Source organism: Rhineura floridana, chromosome 3 (assembly GCF_030035675.1).
Source record: "Rhineura floridana isolate rRhiFlo1 chromosome 3, rRhiFlo1.hap2, whole genome shotgun sequence".
NCBI classification, from domain to species: domain Eukaryota; kingdom Metazoa; phylum Chordata; class Lepidosauria; order Squamata; family Rhineuridae; genus Rhineura; species Rhineura floridana.
In genome coordinates, this window is record NC_084482.1 from 108,312,020 (window position 1) to 108,334,432 (window position 22,413).

At 41.7% G+C, this 22,413-nt stretch overlaps 1 protein-coding gene across 6 annotated transcripts; it reads right to left on the bottom strand.

The window, feature by feature from the left end:
* Nucleotides 1-238: 238 nt before the first annotated feature.
* On the bottom strand, nucleotides 239-21,985 carry CLK4 (CDC like kinase 4). 6 transcript variants are annotated; one of them, XM_061617277.1, is made up of 13 exons: nucleotides 21,908-21,985; nucleotides 17,667-17,818; nucleotides 15,829-16,048; nucleotides 7,903-7,993; nucleotides 7,460-7,526; nucleotides 4,729-4,842; nucleotides 4,467-4,633; nucleotides 4,279-4,373; nucleotides 3,357-3,486; nucleotides 2,874-2,956; nucleotides 2,371-2,450; nucleotides 1,766-1,853; nucleotides 239-1,689 (listed from the first exon to the last, which is right to left on the bottom strand). In XM_061617277.1, exons 1-13 carry the CDS (start codon nucleotides 21,974-21,976, stop codon nucleotides 1,543-1,545), a joined length of 1,503 nt encoding a protein of 500 aa, XP_061473261.1. In that variant the 5' UTR covers nucleotides 21,977-21,985; the 3' UTR covers nucleotides 239-1,542. The 6 variants fall into 6 exon arrangements, 5 of the variants coding, with proteins under 5 accessions (XP_061473261.1, XP_061473262.1, XP_061473263.1 ...); XM_061617278.1 differs by having other exon boundaries at nucleotides 21,851-21,978; XM_061617279.1 differs by lacking the exons at nucleotides 15,829-16,048; nucleotides 17,667-17,818; nucleotides 21,908-21,985 and adding an exon at nucleotides 8,715-10,201.
* Between the last annotated feature and the right edge of the window lie 428 nt (nucleotides 21,986-22,413).

Below are 22,413 nucleotides of genomic sequence, written 5' to 3' on the forward strand. Positions count from 1 at the left end.
AACTGTCACCAACCTAGCGGCATTCTTGGTTTGACACAAATCCAATGACAATCAAATTATAGCCTATTAACACTATTTGACTGGGCAGTCAACCAACCATATTTGGATCTTGGCAATATGTTTTACTTGATGTTTTGTTATAATCCCTGGGGCCAGTTACCAGCATAACCTATCTCACAGGCTTCTTGTGAGGAGAGGAAGAACCCTATGTACGCTGACCTTGGTTAAGAACAGGATATACATGTAAATAAGTACATTTATTATTTTCTTTGGGCTGAAGTCACTTTACAGAATGTTAATGTAAGCATCCTGTTACAAGGGTCATCTTATAAGTCCAAGTGATGTAACAGATCTTAAATCTAAAATTAAAGAATGTCTGGACACATGCCAGTTTTTATAATGAAAATCTGAGTAATACTTCTAGTTGTACTTTCAGGTTTCATTAGCAGATTAGAAATTAGGTCCATCTAGGAAGTTATGGCAACGGTAAAGGTGGGCTTTTTATCCACACACCCATTATTTAAGCACCAAAAACAACATCTGCCTACAAGAAACAATCACTTTCAAGTACAGTACAGTCTTCTACCTCTCTTTGAATGTATGCATATTCATAAAGATAATGGATGCAACCTAACAGCAGGAGAGTCAACTTCTGCACACCCAACTACACTACCCTTACCTTTCCCCTGTAGACCCTCTCCCCCAATATACTCCAGAGGATCACAACTCTCTGGAGCAGATTTTGAGGCATGGAGGTGGGACGAAAAAGGAAAGTCCTATACATAAGAGCTCACACATGAACACCATTGGCTTTCACCCAATTACTATGATGCTTTTAACTAAGCTTATATACTTGGCGTTACCAACCCCCACTCCAAAATTTAAGCAAGGTAGATTTTACAAATCAATGTGATTAATTCTGCAGTCTCAGCAGCACTGATGTAAGAGACCATAGTTTTTCCAGGAACTGATGGTCAAGATTCTATATATCGGTGAGATTCTCACTAAAATTCTGGAAAAATGGGGAAACAATGGAAGGTTTAAAAAGAAGTGATCGGCACTAGATGTTTACTGCCAAATACCCATTAAATAAAAATGGCTGAGGAGTATATTCTGAAATACAAAATGGCAAGCAAGCAAACTACAACTCACCTTAAATACTGTAGTATTTTAAAATGTTAATACCATTTTAAATCTGCCTTACCATGATTAGAGGAAACATGTTGAGCCTGAACAAAACACCTTTTCCAAACACTGACTTCAGTACCCAAAACACTTGGTATTAAAATAGTTCAGCAATATTTAACCATGTTACAATATTCAAAATAACAGTAGTTCAAAAAAGTGCAATCACTTGTAAAAAATGAAAAAATTTAATGTGTACATTAATGTATCCATGATCAATACTGTAACTGCTCAACAAGAACGGCATCAATAAAAAAAAAGTATGGTAGAATTTACAAAATCAATTGTACAAAATAATTTATTATTTACAACATCTCACACTAGGTTGCTGATTGACACAGTCTTTAGAGAATAAAATCAAATGAATTCATCTTTTAAGGGTTCAAAAAAAGGATGCTCCAAGGCTTCATCTAGAGTAATCCTCTTGACTGGATCATACTCCAACATTCTACGAATAAGGTCAAAAAGATTCTCATGGTCTTTATCATGGCAGTGCATGAATTCCTGAAAGAAAGAGAAACTTTATATATAATTTTGAGTTCTAGAATCAAGCAGATGGAAGAAAACAATACTCTCTTACCTTTAGAGGTTTACACCATCTCCTAACATACCGACCAGCAGAACTATGTTCATCCCAGTCCAACTGATTATGATGGAAGTAATGCTTCCTGTACACAAGAAAGGCTAAATGAAATATACTCTTTGGGCTTTATTTTTGATGTGAAGCTGTCTTATCCTTATCGAGATACTGTAATATTCCTATTGATTCTGCATCTAACCCAACTACCTCTTTAATTCCTCTCTCTTACCACTTATGTCAGTCTCCAGCTTTGGGCCACCTCCCTGACCACATCTGGTCTTTTCCAAACAATAGTCTGTTTTTAAGATTCACAAAAGTTCTTCCTCTGAACAATTTGACCACTGTCGCTTAACCACCACTGCAGCCTAATCCTATGCGTATGTTCAGAAGTATGTCCCACTGTACATTCCAAACTGTCCATAGGATATCAGTGTTAAGTCAAGCGTGTGTATCCTTGCTTTTCTTTCCAAGCTCCCCTGTGCTCTTTGCTCTCATAAGCATATTTCCTCCCATAATGCCTCTGATCTCTTCAGAGATTGGGAGCAGTGATGTGGATTTGAGGTCTTCACATTCGTTTACATTTTTTGTGCAAATTTTTTACTTACCTTGATTTTTTAATCATGTGCACAGGCAGAGGCCCTAGCATCCTCTCCATCATTGCCAGATGTTCCTTACTATCATGTGTCTGGAAAAGGGGGAAGGTAGAGAATTAAATGTATGCAATATTTATCCTACCTCATATGCATTGTCTACCTTATAATCAAAATACGCTTTGTCCATAAACACTATTTAAAAACTGGTTATACAATGGTATAGAGGGTTGTTTTTTAAAAAAAGGGGCAAGTTCCTTTGACTCAGTGTTGTTAATTAATAAGTATAACATAAATATATTAGGTTGTATCCAACAGTGTCACTGATAACTGACAGTAAAACTTCCTTCAACAGAATTGGGAGGGATGCAATTTTCAGCTATTTCCCCCTCTTCTCTTCATGCTCCAACACCCTAAATCTGCTCCTGATGGTTGGGGAACCCTCCAAAGAAGATTTTAAAGTAGTTTCAGAATTACAATTTAATGAAAAGTCCTAAATAAAAGTGACATGTTCATACCTGGAAGACTGTAAAACCAAGGTAATATTCAATCAGAATACATCCTATGCTCCAGACATCACAGGGTTGGGACCACCCAAGTGCTATAACACAATTCACAAAACGTTAGTTGACTACTCAATTCAAATTAGAAATCCATGACCTATAATTTCCTGAATAATGTTTAGCTTATTTCATAAACCATCTACCTTTCTCTTTGATCAGCCTTTCCCAACTAGTGGGCCACCAGATGCTGTTGGACCACAATTCCCATCTTTCCTGACCATTGGCAATGCTGGCTGAGGCTGATGGGAGTTGTGGTCCAACAACATCTGGTGGCCCACTAGCTGGGAAAGGCTGTCTTTGATGGATTGTTTTCTTCAACTTTTATAAAACACAGCTAAACAGTAATACTATATTTGAACATAAAAAGCAATGATTTAAAAAGGTATCGTCTTGAATTGCTTCATTTCCAGGATTATTTTTTTTTAAATCTCTACTAACCTAATATAACTTCAGGTGCTCTGTAATGTCTTGTAGACACTAAAGTGCTATGATGTTCATTGTCATATGTTGCACTTCCAAAGTCTACAACTTTAATATCTGTATTTTTTAGTGTGTGTTCATCCCGTCTCTGTAACAAAGTCAAAATGCAAATCATTTTTTAAGTTGTTTTTCTTGAATCTTTTATATTTAAAATATATAATAATCCATAAACAGAACACCTCTTCATATTGTTAACCTGCTCTCAATGCAAAGACTAAACAAACCAAGCCTTCAGTAAACTAACTGTCTTGTGTTTACTGTTCATGTACACGGAACCAGCAAAATTTAATACCCATTACCCTCTCTTAATCTATTTGGGAACTGTGGTCGGGTGTGTGTGTCTGTTTCTCACTAAATACACACTTTTTGTACTAAGAGCAATCATACAATAGCTAACGTAGATGAACTAATTTTTAAATAGAATGTGATATTCCAAAAACAATAGTTTCAGTCCCTTAGGTATACCATATCCCTATGCCTTGTGTGATTTCACATCAACATAAATTTCCAACAGTCCTCTCAGACTAACTATACAAGAAGATGTATGAGTACTGGTTGGTTTGGTTTGTCATCAACACATCTGCAGCATCTTCACATACTTTTTCTTAGGTGAAGAATAAAAGAGGATTTTCTTAGTCGAGGCCTTTACTGTAATTTATTCTATAGATTTTGGTTTCACCAGCTGCAAAGTACGTTAAGTAGAACATATAAATCCCATACACTTGAAGAAACAAAGCACTTGAATATATCTTGTGTTATGGTATAGCAAGGCTGCTTGATAAAAGCAAAACTCAAAATTGTGCATTGCATATGCAACAATCAAGAATAAGAAGGTATAAAGATAACCCACAGGGAAGAAGCCTTAAGCAAGTGAACTTACCATTTTAGAATTGTACTTTACTATATAATCAGATTCTACAAATAAAATATTTTCAGGTTTCAGATCTGTATGAGTCAATTTATTGTGATGCAAGACTGCAAAAAAAAAAGAGGTGGGAACTCAATACTTATATCAATGCCTATTACTTTAGGATATGGAGAAATTCTTAAAAAATTAAATTTACTTACAGTTTATAGATTGACAAATTTGATAAGCCATCTTCCTAATAAGTTCAATAGGAAAAGGCAAAAAGCTACTTTCTGAAATAAAGTCATAGGTACTGAGTCCCAGTAGCTCAAACACAATGCAAACATGGCCATGATGTTCAAACCATTCCAGTATCTGTACACAACGGCTAGAGAAAGGAAAGTGACCGAAACAATAATTTAATAAAACAATCAGTCATTTAATACCTTTTAATATAATGTTCTCATTCTAGTCTATACTTACGTGCTGCTGGGATCCAAGGTATTTAAATGCTCCAATACCTGAATTTCTGAACGAGCTGCTTCTCGGTATCTACCAACGCTTTTCACAATTTTTATAGCTACATGCATCCCTCTCCTATGGAATAAAGTAAAATATTGTCCGTTAACCTTGCCCAATTTCAAGCAAGTGTCAAACATTCCTTAATTTATCAGTAAATTGTGGTTATTTTTCATTTAAGAACAGTTTCAAAGCTGAAACCAAAGAATTAATCCATTCAGTTGCATACGTCAGCAATATATAGTATAAGTCAGTTGTTCCCAACCTGGGGGTCGGGACCTCCGGGGAGGGCACAAAGAGCCAAGAGAAGAATTATTAATTTTTTAAAATAATTAATGACTGGCCCCTGCACCACGAACTTGCTACACTGTATGTGCATGCTGCTGCTTCCACCTCCCCTTCCTTCCAGCCAGATCTGTCAGTTCCTGTCAAAGAGCTGAGCAGCACTCAAGTGAGTGCATCAGAAGAAAGGGCCAGCTGGGTTTATTTAAGCTCCAGCGCCTCCCCCCCCCTTTTGTCAGAGGCAGTGAGGGAAGATCAATTGAGCTGATTGGCTCTGGCTGCAGAGACAGAGGAACCCGAGAGTGGTCTGCCTGCCAAAAAATTAACGGGATGAGTCCTAGAGCATCTCACACACCTAGGTACTCATTAAAAATTCACTGTACAGGTTTATAGTACAATATATACATGTCTACTCAAAAGTAAGTCTCTTCATATTTAATGTGGCTTACTCCCAGGTAAATCAAATTGCAGTAATCGGATCAGACTATGATTCTGTTGAACCTTTGAAGCTGTACTACTTTTCTGAGGGAGGGGGAGACATGGGGCTTTACTGGTTAAAGGAAGTAAAAAATTACATCCATAATACATGGACTTAGGTTGCAATCCTAACCAGGTCTATTCAGAAATAAGTCCTATAGAATTCAGTGGAGCAACAGCCATGAGGTAGGTTAGGCTAAGTGTTAGTGGCTGACCCAAGGCATTAAGGGAACAAAAAATGATGGGTAAAGTAAGTTTAAATACAGTGAAATTACACATGCTTCGTGTATTTTTGTTACTGCTTATCAAGGCTTTGAGTGTTTTTTTATGTAGTTGTATATGTTCATTATATTTTTAAGTATTTTAAAATATGTTAAGTTGCCCAAATTTTGTTGTTTTTACTCTTAACTTCAGTAATTTGCATGGTTTAGGTTTGGCATTGGAGGACAGCAGGGCTCTTGCACCTCTAACAGTTGTGTGGCAGGCAGAAAATAAATTAAGCCTTTTCTAGTATGAAAATACAATTATGGGGAAAGCGTCAGCTGTTGACATTCTGTCTGTTAATAACAATAATATGTGCATTATTATTGTTGTTGTTGTCATATGGAGCTTTGTGAGCCGAGTGCTGAAGAGGAGGCATCGTTGTATATGGGTGAAACACTTAAAACCAGAGTCCAAATGCCCTGGCATCAACCAAACTCTGTTCAGCACTCTGGGTGGTTTACTTTTATCACCTTCATTTCCTTCAAAATTTGTTAGAAGTTGTTTATATTGCTATAACCTGCCCTGGGACTGTCTAGTGAAGGGCAGGTAATAAATATCATCATCATAATATCCGTTATTGTGATTCACTAACAGGCAAAAAACCTTGCGGTTTAAGGACGTACCTATAGTCCACAGCTGTTTCTACCAAACTTTAAAAAGCAGGGAAATTGGGCAGCTATAGTGAATGCACCAGGGGAGCAGGAGAGCTGACCTCCTCTCTGAGATATTGGACTGCCCTACAAATTTGTCAAAATGCAAACACAGTTTGGGTTGGTCTTTCACAGGCCAATCCACTTGCTGTGTAGCTCAGATTAACAAGATGTGTGGCAACGAACGTTTCTGATACTCCAAATTCCTGTCAATCTTCTCAGCTTCAGAAATGATTCGGCAATTATGAAGGCCAGACATAAATAATGTTTATTTGTATTTTTAAAGAATATATAACAAAGACTATGCTGTTTTTACATTGCAAAGGAGTTTTAGATTCAGTCTAGTATTTGCATAACTGCCTAATGCCAGTGATGTACAAATAGAAGAAAAAGCTATAAACAACATGGATTTCCATTTATAACATATATTAAGCAACAGGAGCTGGAAAAAATGTACATAATAAAAGGTACATAATAAGTACATAGTAATAGTACAAATAAAACAACTTTATCACAAATTACCAGAATTCTGGCCATGATTTAGAGGGAGCATTTTCACTCAAGCTCTCTAAGGACATCACTGCAGCAACTCTCAGCCAAAGAGTCAATACATTTTTAAAAACAAAACCATGGCTTGGCCTGCTATGATCTGTGACAGTGAAAATTATAAAGAAAGCTCCCTTATGCATGTACAATTGGTTCCTTTGAATCATGATGTGTGACTTCTGTTTTTCAAGTTAAGTTATGTAGGGGCTGTTTTTGTACTCTGTCATTTTGAGACTTTTTCGACTATGTGCTTTTTCGACTATTACACAATGTAATAAGAAAGCTAAGAACAATAAGCTTAAAATTAAAACAAAGTTTAGTGATTATAACTATATAACAACCAAAAAACTACAACTATTTAAAAAGGTTTATGTACATTCTTAATTTGTGTCAGATTAATAGCATGCACATTGGATTTGTACCTGCCAATAGAAAAAATGGTTTTGGAGATACTTTTGAAAAAATGGTATACTTACATGTGGTGATCAATGCATTCTACTACTTTTCCAAAAGCACCCTCCCCTAAAGTAGAAATAATTTCATCTAGAAAAGAGAAATAAACCACAACTATTATTGAACTAGTTGAACAAAAATTGTTATTAAACATGTTGTAATAAAAACATTAACTTAGTGTCTGCCTTTGATTGTGTTATTTTATTGGACAGGTGTCATGAAACAGCTATCTAACTATCAATCTAAACTTAAGCTTCATTTACTATTGTGGTGTTTGAATAACAATATTTAAGAATACAAAAAAGAAAAGAAATGGAAAACAACACAAAGACAAAATAAAAGACAAAGAGAGCAATGAAGGTTTCTTAGTCCCCACCCCCAGTCCTCCACTAACATACTATTCTAAACAGATTTTATTTTTTTGCTGAAAAAGTTTTTTTAAAAAGTGTTGAAAAATAGTCTATACATCTTGCTCTTAGTACGTCTCCACTTTGACAGATCAGGTGACCCTCCACATCATCCTCTACACTCCTGGGTCTTTTCCTTCGGTGACTCTTCTGGAAACGGCACCAAGATCGTCCAGCCAATCAATATATCAGAGTGAATTCAGGGTAGAATACGCAATTCATTCAGCGGGGATATTCAGGCATTCAGTTACGCACCAGGCCACGAACAGTTGGCAGGAGCATTTTCAAATTCAGTCCCCAGAAATTCACAGGGCACAGTTTATGTTACAGAAGAAAAACATGGCAAGGAACAGATTTTCAGAAAAATACTTAAAGTAGTAAGACAACAGAAACACAACACAATTTTGTCTCTCAAATTATGGACTAACTGAAGACTGAAACTAAGATCGCAATATAAATATTTACTTTTGCTATTTGACAAGATTTTGTCACTTGTGTGTCTACTTTTTCAAAGTTATAACTATGTCCAGTCACCTTGTATATCTAGCAAAGTATTTTAAAATAATAATTACAGGCGGGCCCAGCTTATATGGCAGGTTCCGTTCCGGACACCCGCCGTAAAGCGGAACCCCATTGAGTATAATGGGGCGCGTTGCACAAAAATGACACGAAAATGCTGCAAAAGCGGCTTTAAAACGGGGAATGAAAGCCGCCACATTAGTGGAACGCCGGTAAGCAAAGCGCCGGTAAGCGGAGTGCCGGTAAGCAGGGCCCTACAGTATCATTTATTAAAATAGCAGATCTTCCAAGCAATTTATATTTTTGTTCCATATTTTGAAAAGCTAAAAGGAAAATGTACCCTTGTTCTCACCTGAAAGGTGATTTTCATAGGAGGGGGCCATCACTGTGGGAAATAGTTCCACCTATCGTGCGAAGGCAAGAATGTTTTTGAAGTCAAGACTAGGGACGTCATGCCCCTCCCACTCTCCAGTTCATTCGTAGTGAGTCTAAAAAGAGATATCTAAAAATACAAGAACAAGGCCAACAGGCCCGCCAGGAAAATAACATAATAGTCACATGCATAACAACATGACTCTAACATAACTACATAACATAACAGAGGTAAAAGTCTTGACTTCACTCTTACATTTAAATATAATAGCGTAACAATAACATGTAACCCATTGATAAAAAGTCTAGTCATCCTCCAGCTGGGAGGGTCGTGATGGCCCCCTCCTATGAAAATCACCTTTCAGGTGAGAACAATGGTACATTTTCCATAGGAGGTGGGCCATCACTGTGGGATGTACCAAAGCAACCCATATAGGGAGGGACCACCCACATGTTAATCCTCATTAAGAACCTGTTGCAACACTCGTCTGCCAAAAGATGCATCAGCAGAGGCATAACGATCAATTTTATAATGCCTTATGAACGAGTGTGGGGTAGACCAGACTGCAGCCCTACAAATATCGGCAACAGGAGCATTAGTGGCAAAAGCAGCCGAGGTGGCAGCTGACCTGGTAGAATGAGCCGTTATACTAGCTGGAACTGACAGCTTCAGGGACTCATATGCTAAAGTAATGCATGCCCTTAACCAACGGGATAAGGTAGGATTGGATACTTTATGCCCCATAGACCTTGGATGAAAGGATACAAACAGAGACTCCGTTCGTCGAATCTCTTGGGTCCTAGACAGGTAGATCTTGAGAACCCTCCGGACATCCAACGAATGCCAAGCCTTCTCGAGAGGATGGGTAGGATTCGGGCAAAAGGAAGGCAAAACAATGTCCTGGTTGCAATGAAAAACTGAATCGACCTTGGGATGAAAGGAAGGGTCAGTCTTCAGCACAACAGAGTCCTTATGGAAGACGCAGAGGTGTCTAGCAGAAGACAATGCGCCCAACTCCGAAACGCGTCTGGCAGATGTGATTGCGATCAGAAACAGGACCTTGAAGGACAGTATACGTAGGGGTACAGTCCTGATGGGTTCAAACGGAGGGCGTTGCAAGGCCTGCAGAACTTTCGGCAAACTCCATGAGGGGAACCGATGGACAACAGCCGGAGAACGTAGGGCGACTCCCCTCAAAAAACGTTTGATGAACGGATGTGAGGAGATATGATCTCCAGGAGAGGACACTGAGAGAATGGATGACAGAGTAGACGCATGTCGACGTAGAGTGTTGGGTCAAAGTCCCATCATAAAGCCACTATGGAGAAATTGGAGCACCTGGTGCACATTGGCCTGGGATGGATTGTGGTGGTGGGACTGACACCACTTGGAGAAAGCCACCCAGGTATGTTGATAAATGCGAGTGGTAGATGGTCTTCTCGAGGCCAAAATAATATCAATCACAGCGTCAGACAGTCCAGCTGACCTCAAGTGTCTCCGTTCAAACGCCACGCTGTTAGATTGAGCCAAGTAGGGTCCTGGTGCAGTACTGGGCCCTGGGATAGGAGGTCTGGCGTTACTGGAAGTGTCCAAGGATCCATCATTGACATTGCCAGAAGATCTGAGAACCACGGACGGCGTGGCCAAAATGGTGCTATCAGAACCAGCTGTGCCCTTTCGGTTCGCGCCTTCCTCAAGGTTTTGGCTAACAATGGTATGGGAGGAAAGGCGTACAATAGACCGTCTGGCCACGGTGTTGTCAGAGCATCCACTGCTTCTGCTGTTGAGTCCAGGTATCGGGCAAAGTACCTTGGAAGCTGGCAATTGTGACTGGAAGCAAACAGGTCGACTGAGAGGGCGCCGAACCAACACTGGAGACGATGGAAAATGGCTGGATGAAGTTTCCATTCTCCCGGGAAGACCTGTTGTCTGCTGAGCCAGTCTGCTGTCACATTCCAAATCCCTCTGAGGTGCTCTGCTTTCAGGGATTGTAGATGTTGTTCTGCCCAGACAAAGATGAGGGAGGCTAAGTCCTGCAGAGGACGAGACCTGGTGCCCCCCTGTCTGTTCAAATGTGATTTTACACACGTGTTGTCTGTTCGAATGAGCACATGATGCAAAGGGAACAGAGACTGAAAATGACATAGAGCCAAGTGGACAGCCTTTAGTTCCAGCCAGTTGATGCTTCGAGATTGCTCTGCGTTGGGCCAAACCCCCTGAACGTACTGGGAGTTGCAGTGGGCTCCCCAACCTGTGAGGCTGGCGTCTGTGGTCACGACGGTTCTGCGGGGTTCTCTGAACGACGTGCCCTTGGAGAGATGTTGAACCTTGGTCCACCAGCGGAAGGAGAGGCGCAGAGCGGGGCTCAAACGAACTTTGCGATGGTTGGAGCTGGCAATGTCTTTTTGAAAAGGCAACAGAGTCCACTGAAGGGGCCGAGTGTGGGCTCGAGCCCAGGGCACAATGTGGATTGTGGAGATAAACATCCCGAGCGCTCTGGCGAGAAGCATGACGTCTGCGGATGTTTGTTGCATCAGGGACCTTGCGATGCTTGTGATGGCAGTGATGCGATCTGGAGCCAGGAAGACCATTGCCTGCAGTGTGTCCAACATTGCCCCAAGGTGTAGTAGGCGTTGGGTTGGTTGGAGATGGCTTTTGTCGAAGTTGACAAGCCAGCCGTAGGTCTGCAAAACATTGAGGGTGATCATTAAATGATGATGAGCCAGCTCTTCAGACTTGGACCGTATCAGCAGATCATCCAAATATGGGTAGATATGAACCCCTTGGGTCCGAAGGTAAGCCACTAGGATGAGTAGCACCTTGGTAAATACTCTTGGAGCAGAGGAGAGGCCAAATGGCATCGCTCTATATTGAAAATGTTGGTGGCCAAAGGCAAACCGAAGAAACTTTCTGTGGGCTATGCAAATGGGCACATGGAGATACGCTTCCTTAAGGTCGATGGAAGCCAGGAAGTCTCCTTCATGCAGACTCTCGGTAATGGAATGGAGAGATTCCATTTTGAACCTGCGGTATGTTACAAAACGGTTGACAAACTTGAGGTCCAATACTGCCCTCCAAGATAAATCACGTTTTGGCACAGCAAATAGGAGGGAGTACACCCCTTCCGACCTCTCAGTTGTGGGAACTGGCTCTATTGCCGCTATGTCCAAGAGGTGATGTATAGCTGTCTGCATGATGTTGTGCCTGGCTGGTGCCCTTGGGCAAGGAGACGGATAGAATCTGTCTGATGGGGTTGCCCAGAACTCTATGGTATAGCCGTAAGTGAAAAGGTCCCTGATCCAGGAGACCGTAGTAAGGCGCAGCCATCGATCTCCAAAATTAAGTAATCTGCCACCTATGGGAAGGGCGTTAATACTACTTGTGTAGGTGAGGGCCTCCCCTATATGAGGACGATGAGTTGCCCTTGCGCCCTTGGTACTGACCTCTGCCCTGGAAGAGTCAGTTCCAGGAGCCCCTGAATGCGTTGGAGTCATAGGGTCTGAAGTCGCGGCCTCGTCCTCCTGGCCGCGTTCCTCGAAAGGACTGGTTAGAACGAAAGGAGGGAAATCGCCTGAAGGGCCTGTGGTCGATGTTCTTGACTGTGGCCAGAACCGGTTTTTGGGCGTCTTTTGGATCAACCAGAACTGCCTTTAGAGCTTCCTCGCCGAAGAGTAGAGATCCGGAGTAAGGAGCCTTGGACAGGTTCAGTCTGGCCGCCGAATCAGCTTGCCAGTGGCGAAGCCAGAGGGTGCGACGAGCGACTATTTGAGTCGTCATGGCTCGTGCCCCTAATTGAGTGGCATCCAAAGTGGCATCGGCCACAAAAGCTGCTGTCTTACGTAATTTCGATAGTGCTCTTCTGAGGGCGACAGGATCAGGGTTAGCATCCTCTAGAAGGTCATCCAGCCACATCATAGAGGCTCTGGAGAATATGGAGGCTGAAGCGGAGGCACGCATGGCTAAGGCAGTGGCCTCGTGATTCTTGCGGAGGGCGAAGTCTATTCGTCGCTCAGTAGTATCTTTTAGGTGGGATTCCCCTTCCCTGGGCAAAAGAGATCTTGAAACGAGACGAGCGATTGGTTCATCTATGCCAGGGACATCTAACTTGGTGGCAAAGTCTGGGGCTAGGGCGTACAATCTGTCAGCCAGGTTTTTGAAGCGTCGGGCTTTGAGTGGATGAGCCCATTCTTCGGAGGCTAATTTGGCAATTGGGTCCGGCACCGGGATGTAGTGTTCAGTAGGTGCAGGAGATTTGAGGACCTTGGCCCCTTTGATAGCTGGGGCGGACGAAGGAAGGCGCAGTCTGGAGACCAAGGGTATGAAGTACCCTACGTGCTAGCGGTTGATAATCTGAGGTATCGAACAAGCGATACGAAGTATCCTCCTCATGATCTGAATAGTCGCTCCAGTCGTCTCCTTCAACATGGTCAGTGAAAGTTGACTCCTCCGCATACGAGGCTTCATCCGTACATCTGCCTCTGGCTACATTAAAGGGATGTGGTGAACAGGAAGGATGAGCTTCATGGAACGCACGTTGGTCCATGTTGAATGGGGGTATGGCAGGAGCTTGTGGTAGTGACTGCATTCGCGTGAAAAAAGCCAGCATGGCTTGGAGTTGGGAGAGGAAATCAGGAGACAGCTGCAGACCAGATGTGGGAGATGTATGTGCCTGGTGAACTAATGGAACAGAAGTTTGAGGCGGTAAACCAGAGGTAGGTTCGTTAGGCGAACAGTGAGTGGGAAAGCCAACAAACTCTTCCTCGTTAGAGGCAGTAGTAGGAGAATGGAAAATGTCACTTATGTGTGTCTGTGTTGTGGCGTTGGTTGGCACAGAGACATAACGAGGGCGCTTTGGTTTACTATGGCTGGAAAGATGTTTTGTCTTAGCCAGTGCTTTTGAATGTCTGGTCTTAGACGTGTTAGGATGTTGTGGCTTGGCTGATTGTGGCATGTCTGGCTGATCTGGCACCATGTGTGTTGATGGTGACATGCCTGGCTGTTCTGCCATCTTATATAAACCTGGGTGCAGTACACTGCCACGGAGGGGGCAGGATGTAAAGACCCGAACTGGCACAGCGTACTACCACGGAGGGGGTAGGATACACTGGCAGATGGCGAAATGCACTGCCACAGAGGGGGCAGAATGCACTGAGGTATCAACGTTAATATAATATAGGCTGTTTTAGAGTTGGCACACTCAGATTAGTGCTGTAGGCTGGGTTTTTGGCTTGTTCACGGCCCCAGAGGGGGCAGGATATACAATGTAAATCAGATTTAATACAAGTCAGCCACTGATATTAAAGCTCCAGCCTTGATAATGTAATCCAGCCACTAGGATTAAAGCTCCAGCCTTGATAATGTAATCCAGCCACTAGGATTAAAGCTCCAGCCTTGATAATACAATCCAGCCCACTAGCATTGGAGCTCCAGCCTTGATAATATAATTCAGCCACAAGGATTACAGCCACAGTAAAAATGTGTGTAAATCAGCCTTGTGTAAGTTTGTCAGCAGCACATATACACAAACATACAGATAGATAGCCTGCAGGGGAGGTATCTGATGCTTAATAAATGGTAACAAAAAAGGCGGGAATTTTGAATTTCAAAAAATGGCGCCCGGAAAAACGGGCGGGAAAAAACGATCAAAAGGGGGCTGAGGGAGAAGGAGCAATGGCGGCCGTCGGAAGCGAACTGGGGGAAGGGCTGCCCAGCACGGACTCGCCAAAAGCCGCAGTAGCGGCTCTGGAAAAACTCTGGAAGAAGCAGGTAGAGGAAAAAACGGCAGCCGCCGCAGAGAGAGCCGCCGTCGCGGTCTGTAAAGCCCTTCGCAGTGGGATTTAAGCTACGTAGCGAGGGCGATCTGCGGTAAAGGAGTAACGGCGGGAGCCGCAGCTGCAAGCTCCCGCTGAGATCGGATCAGCCGCAGCCGCGGCAACGATCGGGGGGGGAGGGAGGGGGATTCCCCTTCCCTCACAAGCGATCAAAGGCAATCAAAAAGAGAACCGCAGCCGCGGTCACTGAGGGAACCCCCTGGCTACGGATACGACAGAGCCAGGGGGGGAGGGGGCTTGAAACTGCCAAAATAAAGAGAGCCGCAGCCGCGGTCTCAGAGGGAGCCCCCAGTCAAGGAAATAAAAGAAATTAAATAGCCCTGAGGAAAGGGGGAAGAGAGCCGCAGCCGCGGTCTCTGAGGGGATCCTCAGAGGCTAGACACAAAAAACGGAAAAAAAGGTTTTAAAGAGAAATAGACAAACAAATACGAGACTTAGCTAAACGCTACGTGAAATTCCAATCTTGTTCGTACGAAGGCAAGAATGAACTGGAGAGTGGGAGGGGCATGACGTCCCTAGTCTTGACTTCAAAAACATTCCTGCCTTCGCACGATAGGTGGAACTATTTCCCACAGTGATGGCCCACCTCCTATGGAAAATATTATTCAGAAATCTTAAAATGCAGTCTAAAATTTAATATTCTGTCTGTATGAATGTAGAAGTACAAATACTCAGAACCTTAACAATCCTAAATTTGAATATACACCAGCAGTGTCATACTGTTTATGGAAAACCCAGACTGCTTTCCTTGCTAATAGGTAGAGTGGAAGGTTTTCTGACAGATCAGTGCATCACCAAAATTAGCATGGAGCTGAACTAAACTGCTGAACAGAAGCATGTAGAATTCATTAGACATTTTTCATATCCTAATTCCATGTAAATGAGTACCTTCAGTGTAGAGATGGGATGGAAAGAGCTGCTTCAAAAGGATATAAAACTCATTCAAATGAGAGCAGCACTTGACTGCTTCTCTTGACCAGCTGTAATTTGAAAGACGGCCTAACTAAGTAATCACCCAAGTTTTCCAAAGTCCCAGACAAATTTGCATTGGCAAAAATCTCATGTGGTTGACACCTTTCACTATAGAAACATTCCCAAATGTCTGAGTACATGGTATGTATATATTCACACAAGATTAAGTGAACCCAGGTTTAATTCTTTATTACAAATGTCTTAAAACGTTTATAATCAGCGAATCTAATACCCCATGAAGGAACTTAATACTACTAATATATTATTAGTTTTCAAAAAAGTATGCATACCGAATGTGAGCTGTAACTGGGATCATGTTTCCTATGCTTTCGTTTATGACTACTTTTTCTGCTTCGGCCAGAGGATTTGCTAAAATGATGGCGGTGACTCTTTTTATAATCTCTTTGATAATGCTTGTGGTCATCTGTGTCACAGAAGTTATTTCTATATTCCTCAACATATCTTTGGTCATGATGGTCTTCCTCATGTATAGATCCATCTTTCACATAGCTGATGAAAATACATTATTTTTCCAACTTTAAAGAAAGTTATTTAAAAAATAAGGATATGTTACATATAATCTAGCCAACCCTCAAAGTAAGTTAAATTTATACTAAAAGTTCTTATCACCTTGAACTCATCACAATAATTAAACTGTTAATGCTAGTCATACAAGGGAGTATGGTAACTCACACAAGAATGGAAGTGCTCCCAAAAGGAAACTCACCATAGCATCACAGGGTTCAGCCTCTGACTCTCAAGAAAACCATAATCAACAAACTTTCCCTTCTACTGAAAGAGCTGACTGCTCTCCCAGGACAGCAAAGGGCACCCCCCCCCATTCAGACACCTTGCACTCCATCACATTGCACCCGTACAAAGCACTACAGGAAGCAAGCCAAAGCCAAGTCAGTCCTCCCACAGAAATTTTATTTTAGTGTGTGTGTGTGTGTATACACACACACACATATACAGTAGGGCCCCACTCATATGGCAGGTTATGTTCCAGGCCCCTGCCGAAAAGCGAAAACCACCGGAAAGTGGGGCCCTACTGTATTCTAGCTGCCACACTCCAGCTGACAGTGATCAGCTGGAGCATGCGAGCTCCCTGCACTCCAGCTGGAGTGCGCAATCAGCTGTAGTGTGGGGAGCTCCAGCCACCATGCTCCAGCTGACAGCTATCAGCTGTAGTGCACTAGCTCCCCACGCTCCAGCTGATCGCCCTGCTGGAGCCACCGAATTAATGGAACGCCAAAAAGTGGGGCCCTACTGTACATATATAGACACACACACATATATAATCAAAGCACCAATATAATGAGTGTTCCAACTTTGTAAGCTCAGTTCATAGATAATTGCAGCTATCCTTGCAGTCATAGGCCCCAATGATGTCCAAACTAAGACTGGAGTTCTTAGTTCCTCAAAAGCCAGAGCAAATCCCACTGACTCTGCTAGTGGCAGGGGTAATACTGGCACAATCTGCCCTAATATTTTGAGTAGAAGAAATCTTTGGCACATCCCATTTCTTTAAGAGTCCTATACAAATACTTTGCACAGTTTCATTACTGCACACAGAAATTATGAAGAAAATAATTCTACCACCTATACACCATATTACCTTCCAGTTCTGAAAGACAAAATATCACCTTCCAGTTCTGAAAGACTGCTATGCTTCAACACAGGAGTCAAGTGAGTAAGGTATTGAAAAAGAGTTCCAATACATCTCTCACCAAGACAAAAAAGGAAAGCAGATGCTTTGCTATAAAAGTCATTAGCAGATTTTAAAAATACAAGTGTCCTTGAGAATTCTATTTAGACATAGTCCAAGAGAAAAAAATAGTAAAAACATCTTTAAATAAATCACATACATGTATAAATTACAGATATTAAGTAAAATAGTGTTTGTATACATACTTAAATAGTTCCTTTAAAGCTTTTCCTCATTCCCATACTCAAGAATGAAAGAATGAATATGACAACCATAACACCACATTATTATTCAGTTTTAAGTGAACTACTGTGGAGGAACTCAGCTTGTAACAGCAATATAAAAACAAAAAAGTGACAAATGTGAATCAGTTGAAGATTTAAGTCACATCTCGTTATAACTGAATCAAGAGTCATTCACCTGTCTGCAGTTTTAAGTGATTTATAACATTTGCCATCTCGTTCGCTGCTGTGAGACCTCTCCCTGCGCTTTTGACTATTAGTACTCCTTTCTTCATCCCAACTCTTTCTCTCATCCTGTTCAGAGTGTTGTGTTCGCTTTGAGTGCTTCATCTATCACAAGGAAATATACCAAGGCAAAAATGTTACATACCATGAGAAAATTAAGATGACATATTAACACAGATTTACTCAGAAGTAAGTCCCACTGTGTTCAATGGGGCTTATTCCTAGGTAGTTTAAAGCTACACTCTTGTACACACTGACTTCTGAGTAAACATGCAAAGATTGGATTGCAAAATACCTTAAGTCTATAAAAGGCATTAACAAATGCAAACATGAAGGACAACACTTTGGGGAAGAGAATATATTATCAACTACAGAGTATTTTCCGGGGTAGTACTGTAGTAGCAATTGCCCCATCTATTGTTCTTGTATCCTGCCCCGCTTCACCTGAACCCGGGAGGCTACATTAATCCACAAAGCAAGGAGACACAGAACAATCAAGATTAGCATATTTCCAGAGCTTGGAAAAGTTACTTTTTTGAACTACAACTCCCATCAGCCCAATCCAGTGGCCATGCTGGCTGGGGCTGATGGGAGCTGTAGTTCAAAAAAGTAACTTTTCCAAGCTCTGCATATTTCAGACTTTGCAATCACAAGGACTAGAAATATATATATATCTAAACAATGGAATAAAGTATTTAAAAACCTGAACTGCATATCATACTTAGTCTGTTTTATGAACGCAGAGAATGTAAAAATGCAAAACAATATTCTTTTCTTAATCCATTGCTAATCTGATTGATGAAAATACTATGTATGTGTCAAATAGGTTTTGAAACTCCTCCCACACGGCTAATTGGTTAAGAACCCCATTATATTATTTAAAGTTTCACAGTGCATTGGACATTTGAAGGTGGGCTGTGTAGCTTAAATCCACCTCACTGTATGACATTTCATACAAGTGAGGTGAAGGTTTAGCTAAAGAGTAGTCTCACCAAATAAAATGCAGTACTAGAATTTTTTTCTATACACACCCCAGGACTGGCCTTACCACCTCCAGCTTTAACCAAAGCAGGAAAAACTCTCCTCTAGACAATAAACGGAGTTCTTACCTCCTTTCTCCCTTCTGCAGCTGGTTCACAGAAGACTCCTGCAGTCTCCAGAATTATCTACTCTGCAGCTTCCTGCCCAATGACAAACTAGGCTTTTAACTTTCTAGTTCACTGTAACTACTGGACCCCTAAAGGAATTCAACTGATCTGCCATCTGGAAGTCTGTGCTAAAGTGTTATTAACATGCAGATGACACACAGCTCTATATCTGCTTTCTTCTTACTAGTCCCAGACGCTGCAGAAGTCTGGAGGTGGTTTTGGGAATAATCTGAAACTTAATCCAGGTAAGGTGGAAGTACTGTGGGTGGGGAAATCTGCTGATCGGGATGAAGTGTGTGATCAGTGTTGAATGAAATTGCACTTTTAAGATTTCTTATCCGCTATTCACCATAAGGTTCCAGGGAGTGTTACAACAATAGAATAAAATGATAAAACCATTATATTTATAAAACAAGTAAAGCCATTCCAAATGGAATAGAATTATCCACTGAAGGAACAGCTACGAAGAATTCTCCTGGATTCTGCAGTACCTATGGAGGCACAGGTGGCATTGGTAGCTTTTTATCAACATCAGCTGATTCACCTACTTAGAGAAAATAGGCTCTAAATAAATACTACAGTCATTCATGGCCTTTGCACATCCAGATTGGACTATTGTAATGTACTCTACATGGGGCTGCCTTTGAAGAAGGTTTGGAAGCTTCAGCAGAAGGCAGTATCTGGTAGATTACGAGGCCAAGCAATCAGAGAATATAACACTGTAACAGCTGCACTAGTTGCAGGTGTACTTCAGACCCAATTCAGAGTGCTGGTCGTTCCCTTTAAATGACTGGGGCCAAGTTATTTGAACGCCAGGAGCAGGTGGTAGGGTAGAACCACAGATTCGGCCTCTTGATGGTGGTAGAACTGCACCTTATCTGAATGATGGGGGGCAGCAGTGATGGTTTTGCCTCTTCCGCATCAGCCTGACCTCACACTTGTTCTGTCTCTGTACTCTCCTGGTAAGCTACACTGTCAGAAGACTGCCTCCACACTGCCACTTGCTTCTGTTTGAGGGACTGCTAACACCTATATGAGTTTGCCTGTATTTTAAGATTAGCTGTGGGGACCCTGCACACTGAATCATTAGTAAAATCCATCAGGCCAGTGGGCACAAAAGGTCTTCTGAATGGTGGCCCTCTCATTTTTGGACTCCCCTTCCCATGTGAAAAATGATGGGCTCTCTCACTGACAAATTTAAACTGGCTATAAAGACCTGGTTGTTTACATCCAATTTCAAAGGATAATGCTGTTATTCTACGCTCCTAAACTGTAGTTTTAACTATTGCTGCTATTTTACTGACTCTTGAAGGAATAGTTTCTAGATGGTTAACTTCGTATTTGATTTGTAACCTGTTTCATGATGATTTTGTTGCAAACCGCCTTAAGAGGACTGTTATTGGCCATGAAAAACAGTATAAAAATATTTAGAATCTCCCATCAGCTCCAGCTAGCAAGGCCAGTAGCAGGAGCTGATGGGAAATGGAATCCAACAACATCTGGAGGGCCACAGGTTCCCCACCCCTGCTCTAAAGACTGGGTCATACTTGAAAATAAATATATAAAATAAAGAATCCTCTATATGCAGTGGAGTTATTGGACTCCACTTTGCTGCTCCATGTTTATCTGAATAACCAAATTTTCATTCCCACCAGGATGAAAAATATTGACTGACATCATTCTTCTGTGCTCCTGTATTTCAGTCAGGTAGCCTCTCATTTAAATAGGCATCTCACCCTGCACTGAGGTGGGGGAGGGAACAGCTGTTGGGGTTAATTAAACATCTGAAAAATGGTATGAGTGTAAGGCAGACAGTGGTATAACAAGCCCCCAGCTATGGATTAACAGTGGTGGCAAGAGAGGTACTGATTTTCCAACTCACTTTTTATTACTAGCCTTTATTACACATCTGTTTCATAATTAGCTAGTGGATTTCTAAAATGAAAAGCAAAGTCTCAAGATCTGCCAGCTATCCCACCAATATCCAAACTAATCCCAAACATACCAAATCAGGGCCTAGACCGTATTCTATTGGGGATGCTCTGGATCCAGATTTCCTGCACTGAGTATGGGATTGGACTAGATAGCCTATAAAACAGTCCCTTACAAGTCTGTATTTCTGTGTCCATGGTTATTCAGTGTTGAACTTCAAGTAATCTGAAGTTATTACTTCATATTTCCAGGACTTAGACATGACATTTAAAGTTCTAATGTTAATCTTGGCTAATCTGTCACTCAGATTAAACCATTATATTTGTAAGTCTTTACAAAATAATTCATGCTTTCTATGGGTTGTATTCAAGTAAGTCCTACTCAGAGCAGTAGACCCACTGAAATTAATGAACCTGTTAGTCAAGTCTTTTCAATGAGCCTACTTTAAGTACTAGCATTGAATGACACTCTATATTAAGTAAATTGGAGTTGATCTGCATACAACCAGAACCAAATGCTCCCTGATATTTTAAAAGCTCAGATGCCGCAAGAGTTTCGATTTCCGGCAAGATGGTATGAATGTTTTCCCTTTTAAAAAATGTATGAATTCAAGGACTGATGCTGCGTAGCATGGCTTAATTTCTAGCCGACAAATGCTGTGATTTAACACTGTCTAGAAGTCATGCTCGTGCTCTGTCGCACGAAAGAAATCGCTCTCTACCCAATCCATGAGTACGCGGAAACAATGTCTCTTCAGAAGGGAGTCCACACAATTATGCATTTGGTAAAGGTGCTATTTCCTCCAGCTGCTCTACAAGTGCCAGGAGGAAAGGCATGGGCATTTTTTTAAAAAATGCAGCAGGACCTCTGTCCCCGAATCCTGTCTCCCCGCCTCTTTATCCTAAGCGGAGCCCCGGCACCTTTCCCTCCTCCTCGGCTCCCATCCCCCTACTTCATCCCAACTGCGGACTGAATGGTGGGTTGAGGAGGAGGAGAAGGGATCTGCTTCATCATCAAAGCTCGGCAGAGAGAAAAACCCAAGGACCTACTTTCCTACCTCTACAAACGTCTAACGGGAGAGAAACGGGCCGCTTCCAATTTCTCTGTCACTTACACTCAACGAAGAGGGGAGAAGAGAAACGTCTTCCTCAGCAAAACAAACAAAATGGCGGCTTCCTCTCATACCCCTCCCGCCCCTGTAATTGTGTAATTACGTCACACGTGCTGACGGCAGTCAAAATAGATAGACTTACGCATAATAGATAGACCACATACAATACTCAACTTCCTGGTTGGCTATGAACGCCATTTTTTTTGTCTCCCAGGATGGAAATAGCAGCTTCCCGTAGAAAAATAATGGAGAAACCAAGGGCTTTAGCATACAAAAGAACACCAACGTCTTCACTCAGAAAGTAGTATCCAGGACAAATTTTGAGCACCTTGGTTGAGCTTTATTGCATATGTGGCATATATATATATATATATTTGCCTAAGAGTATATAAGAAAACTCAAAACGGAAAAGAGAACAATTACTAAACAAGGAGAATCAACAACAAAAAATCGACTTCTTTAGATGCCAGAAGAGCCAGTGTGGTGTAGTAGTTAAGGTGTTGGACTAG

Coding starts and splice junctions, on each gene's coding strand:
- CLK4 (XM_061617277.1), bottom strand. CDS start 21,976: ATGAGAGGAAGCCGCCATTTTGTTTGTTTTGCTGAGGAAGACGTTTCT. Junction 4,634..4,728: donor ACCTTGGATCCCAGCAGCAC/GTAAGTATAGAC, acceptor TCCTTTCTCTAG/CCGTTGTGTACAGATACTGG. Junction 4,374..4,466: donor AATTTGTCAATCTATAAACT/GTAAGTAAATTT, acceptor TTTTTTTTGCAG/TCTTGCATCACAATAAATTG.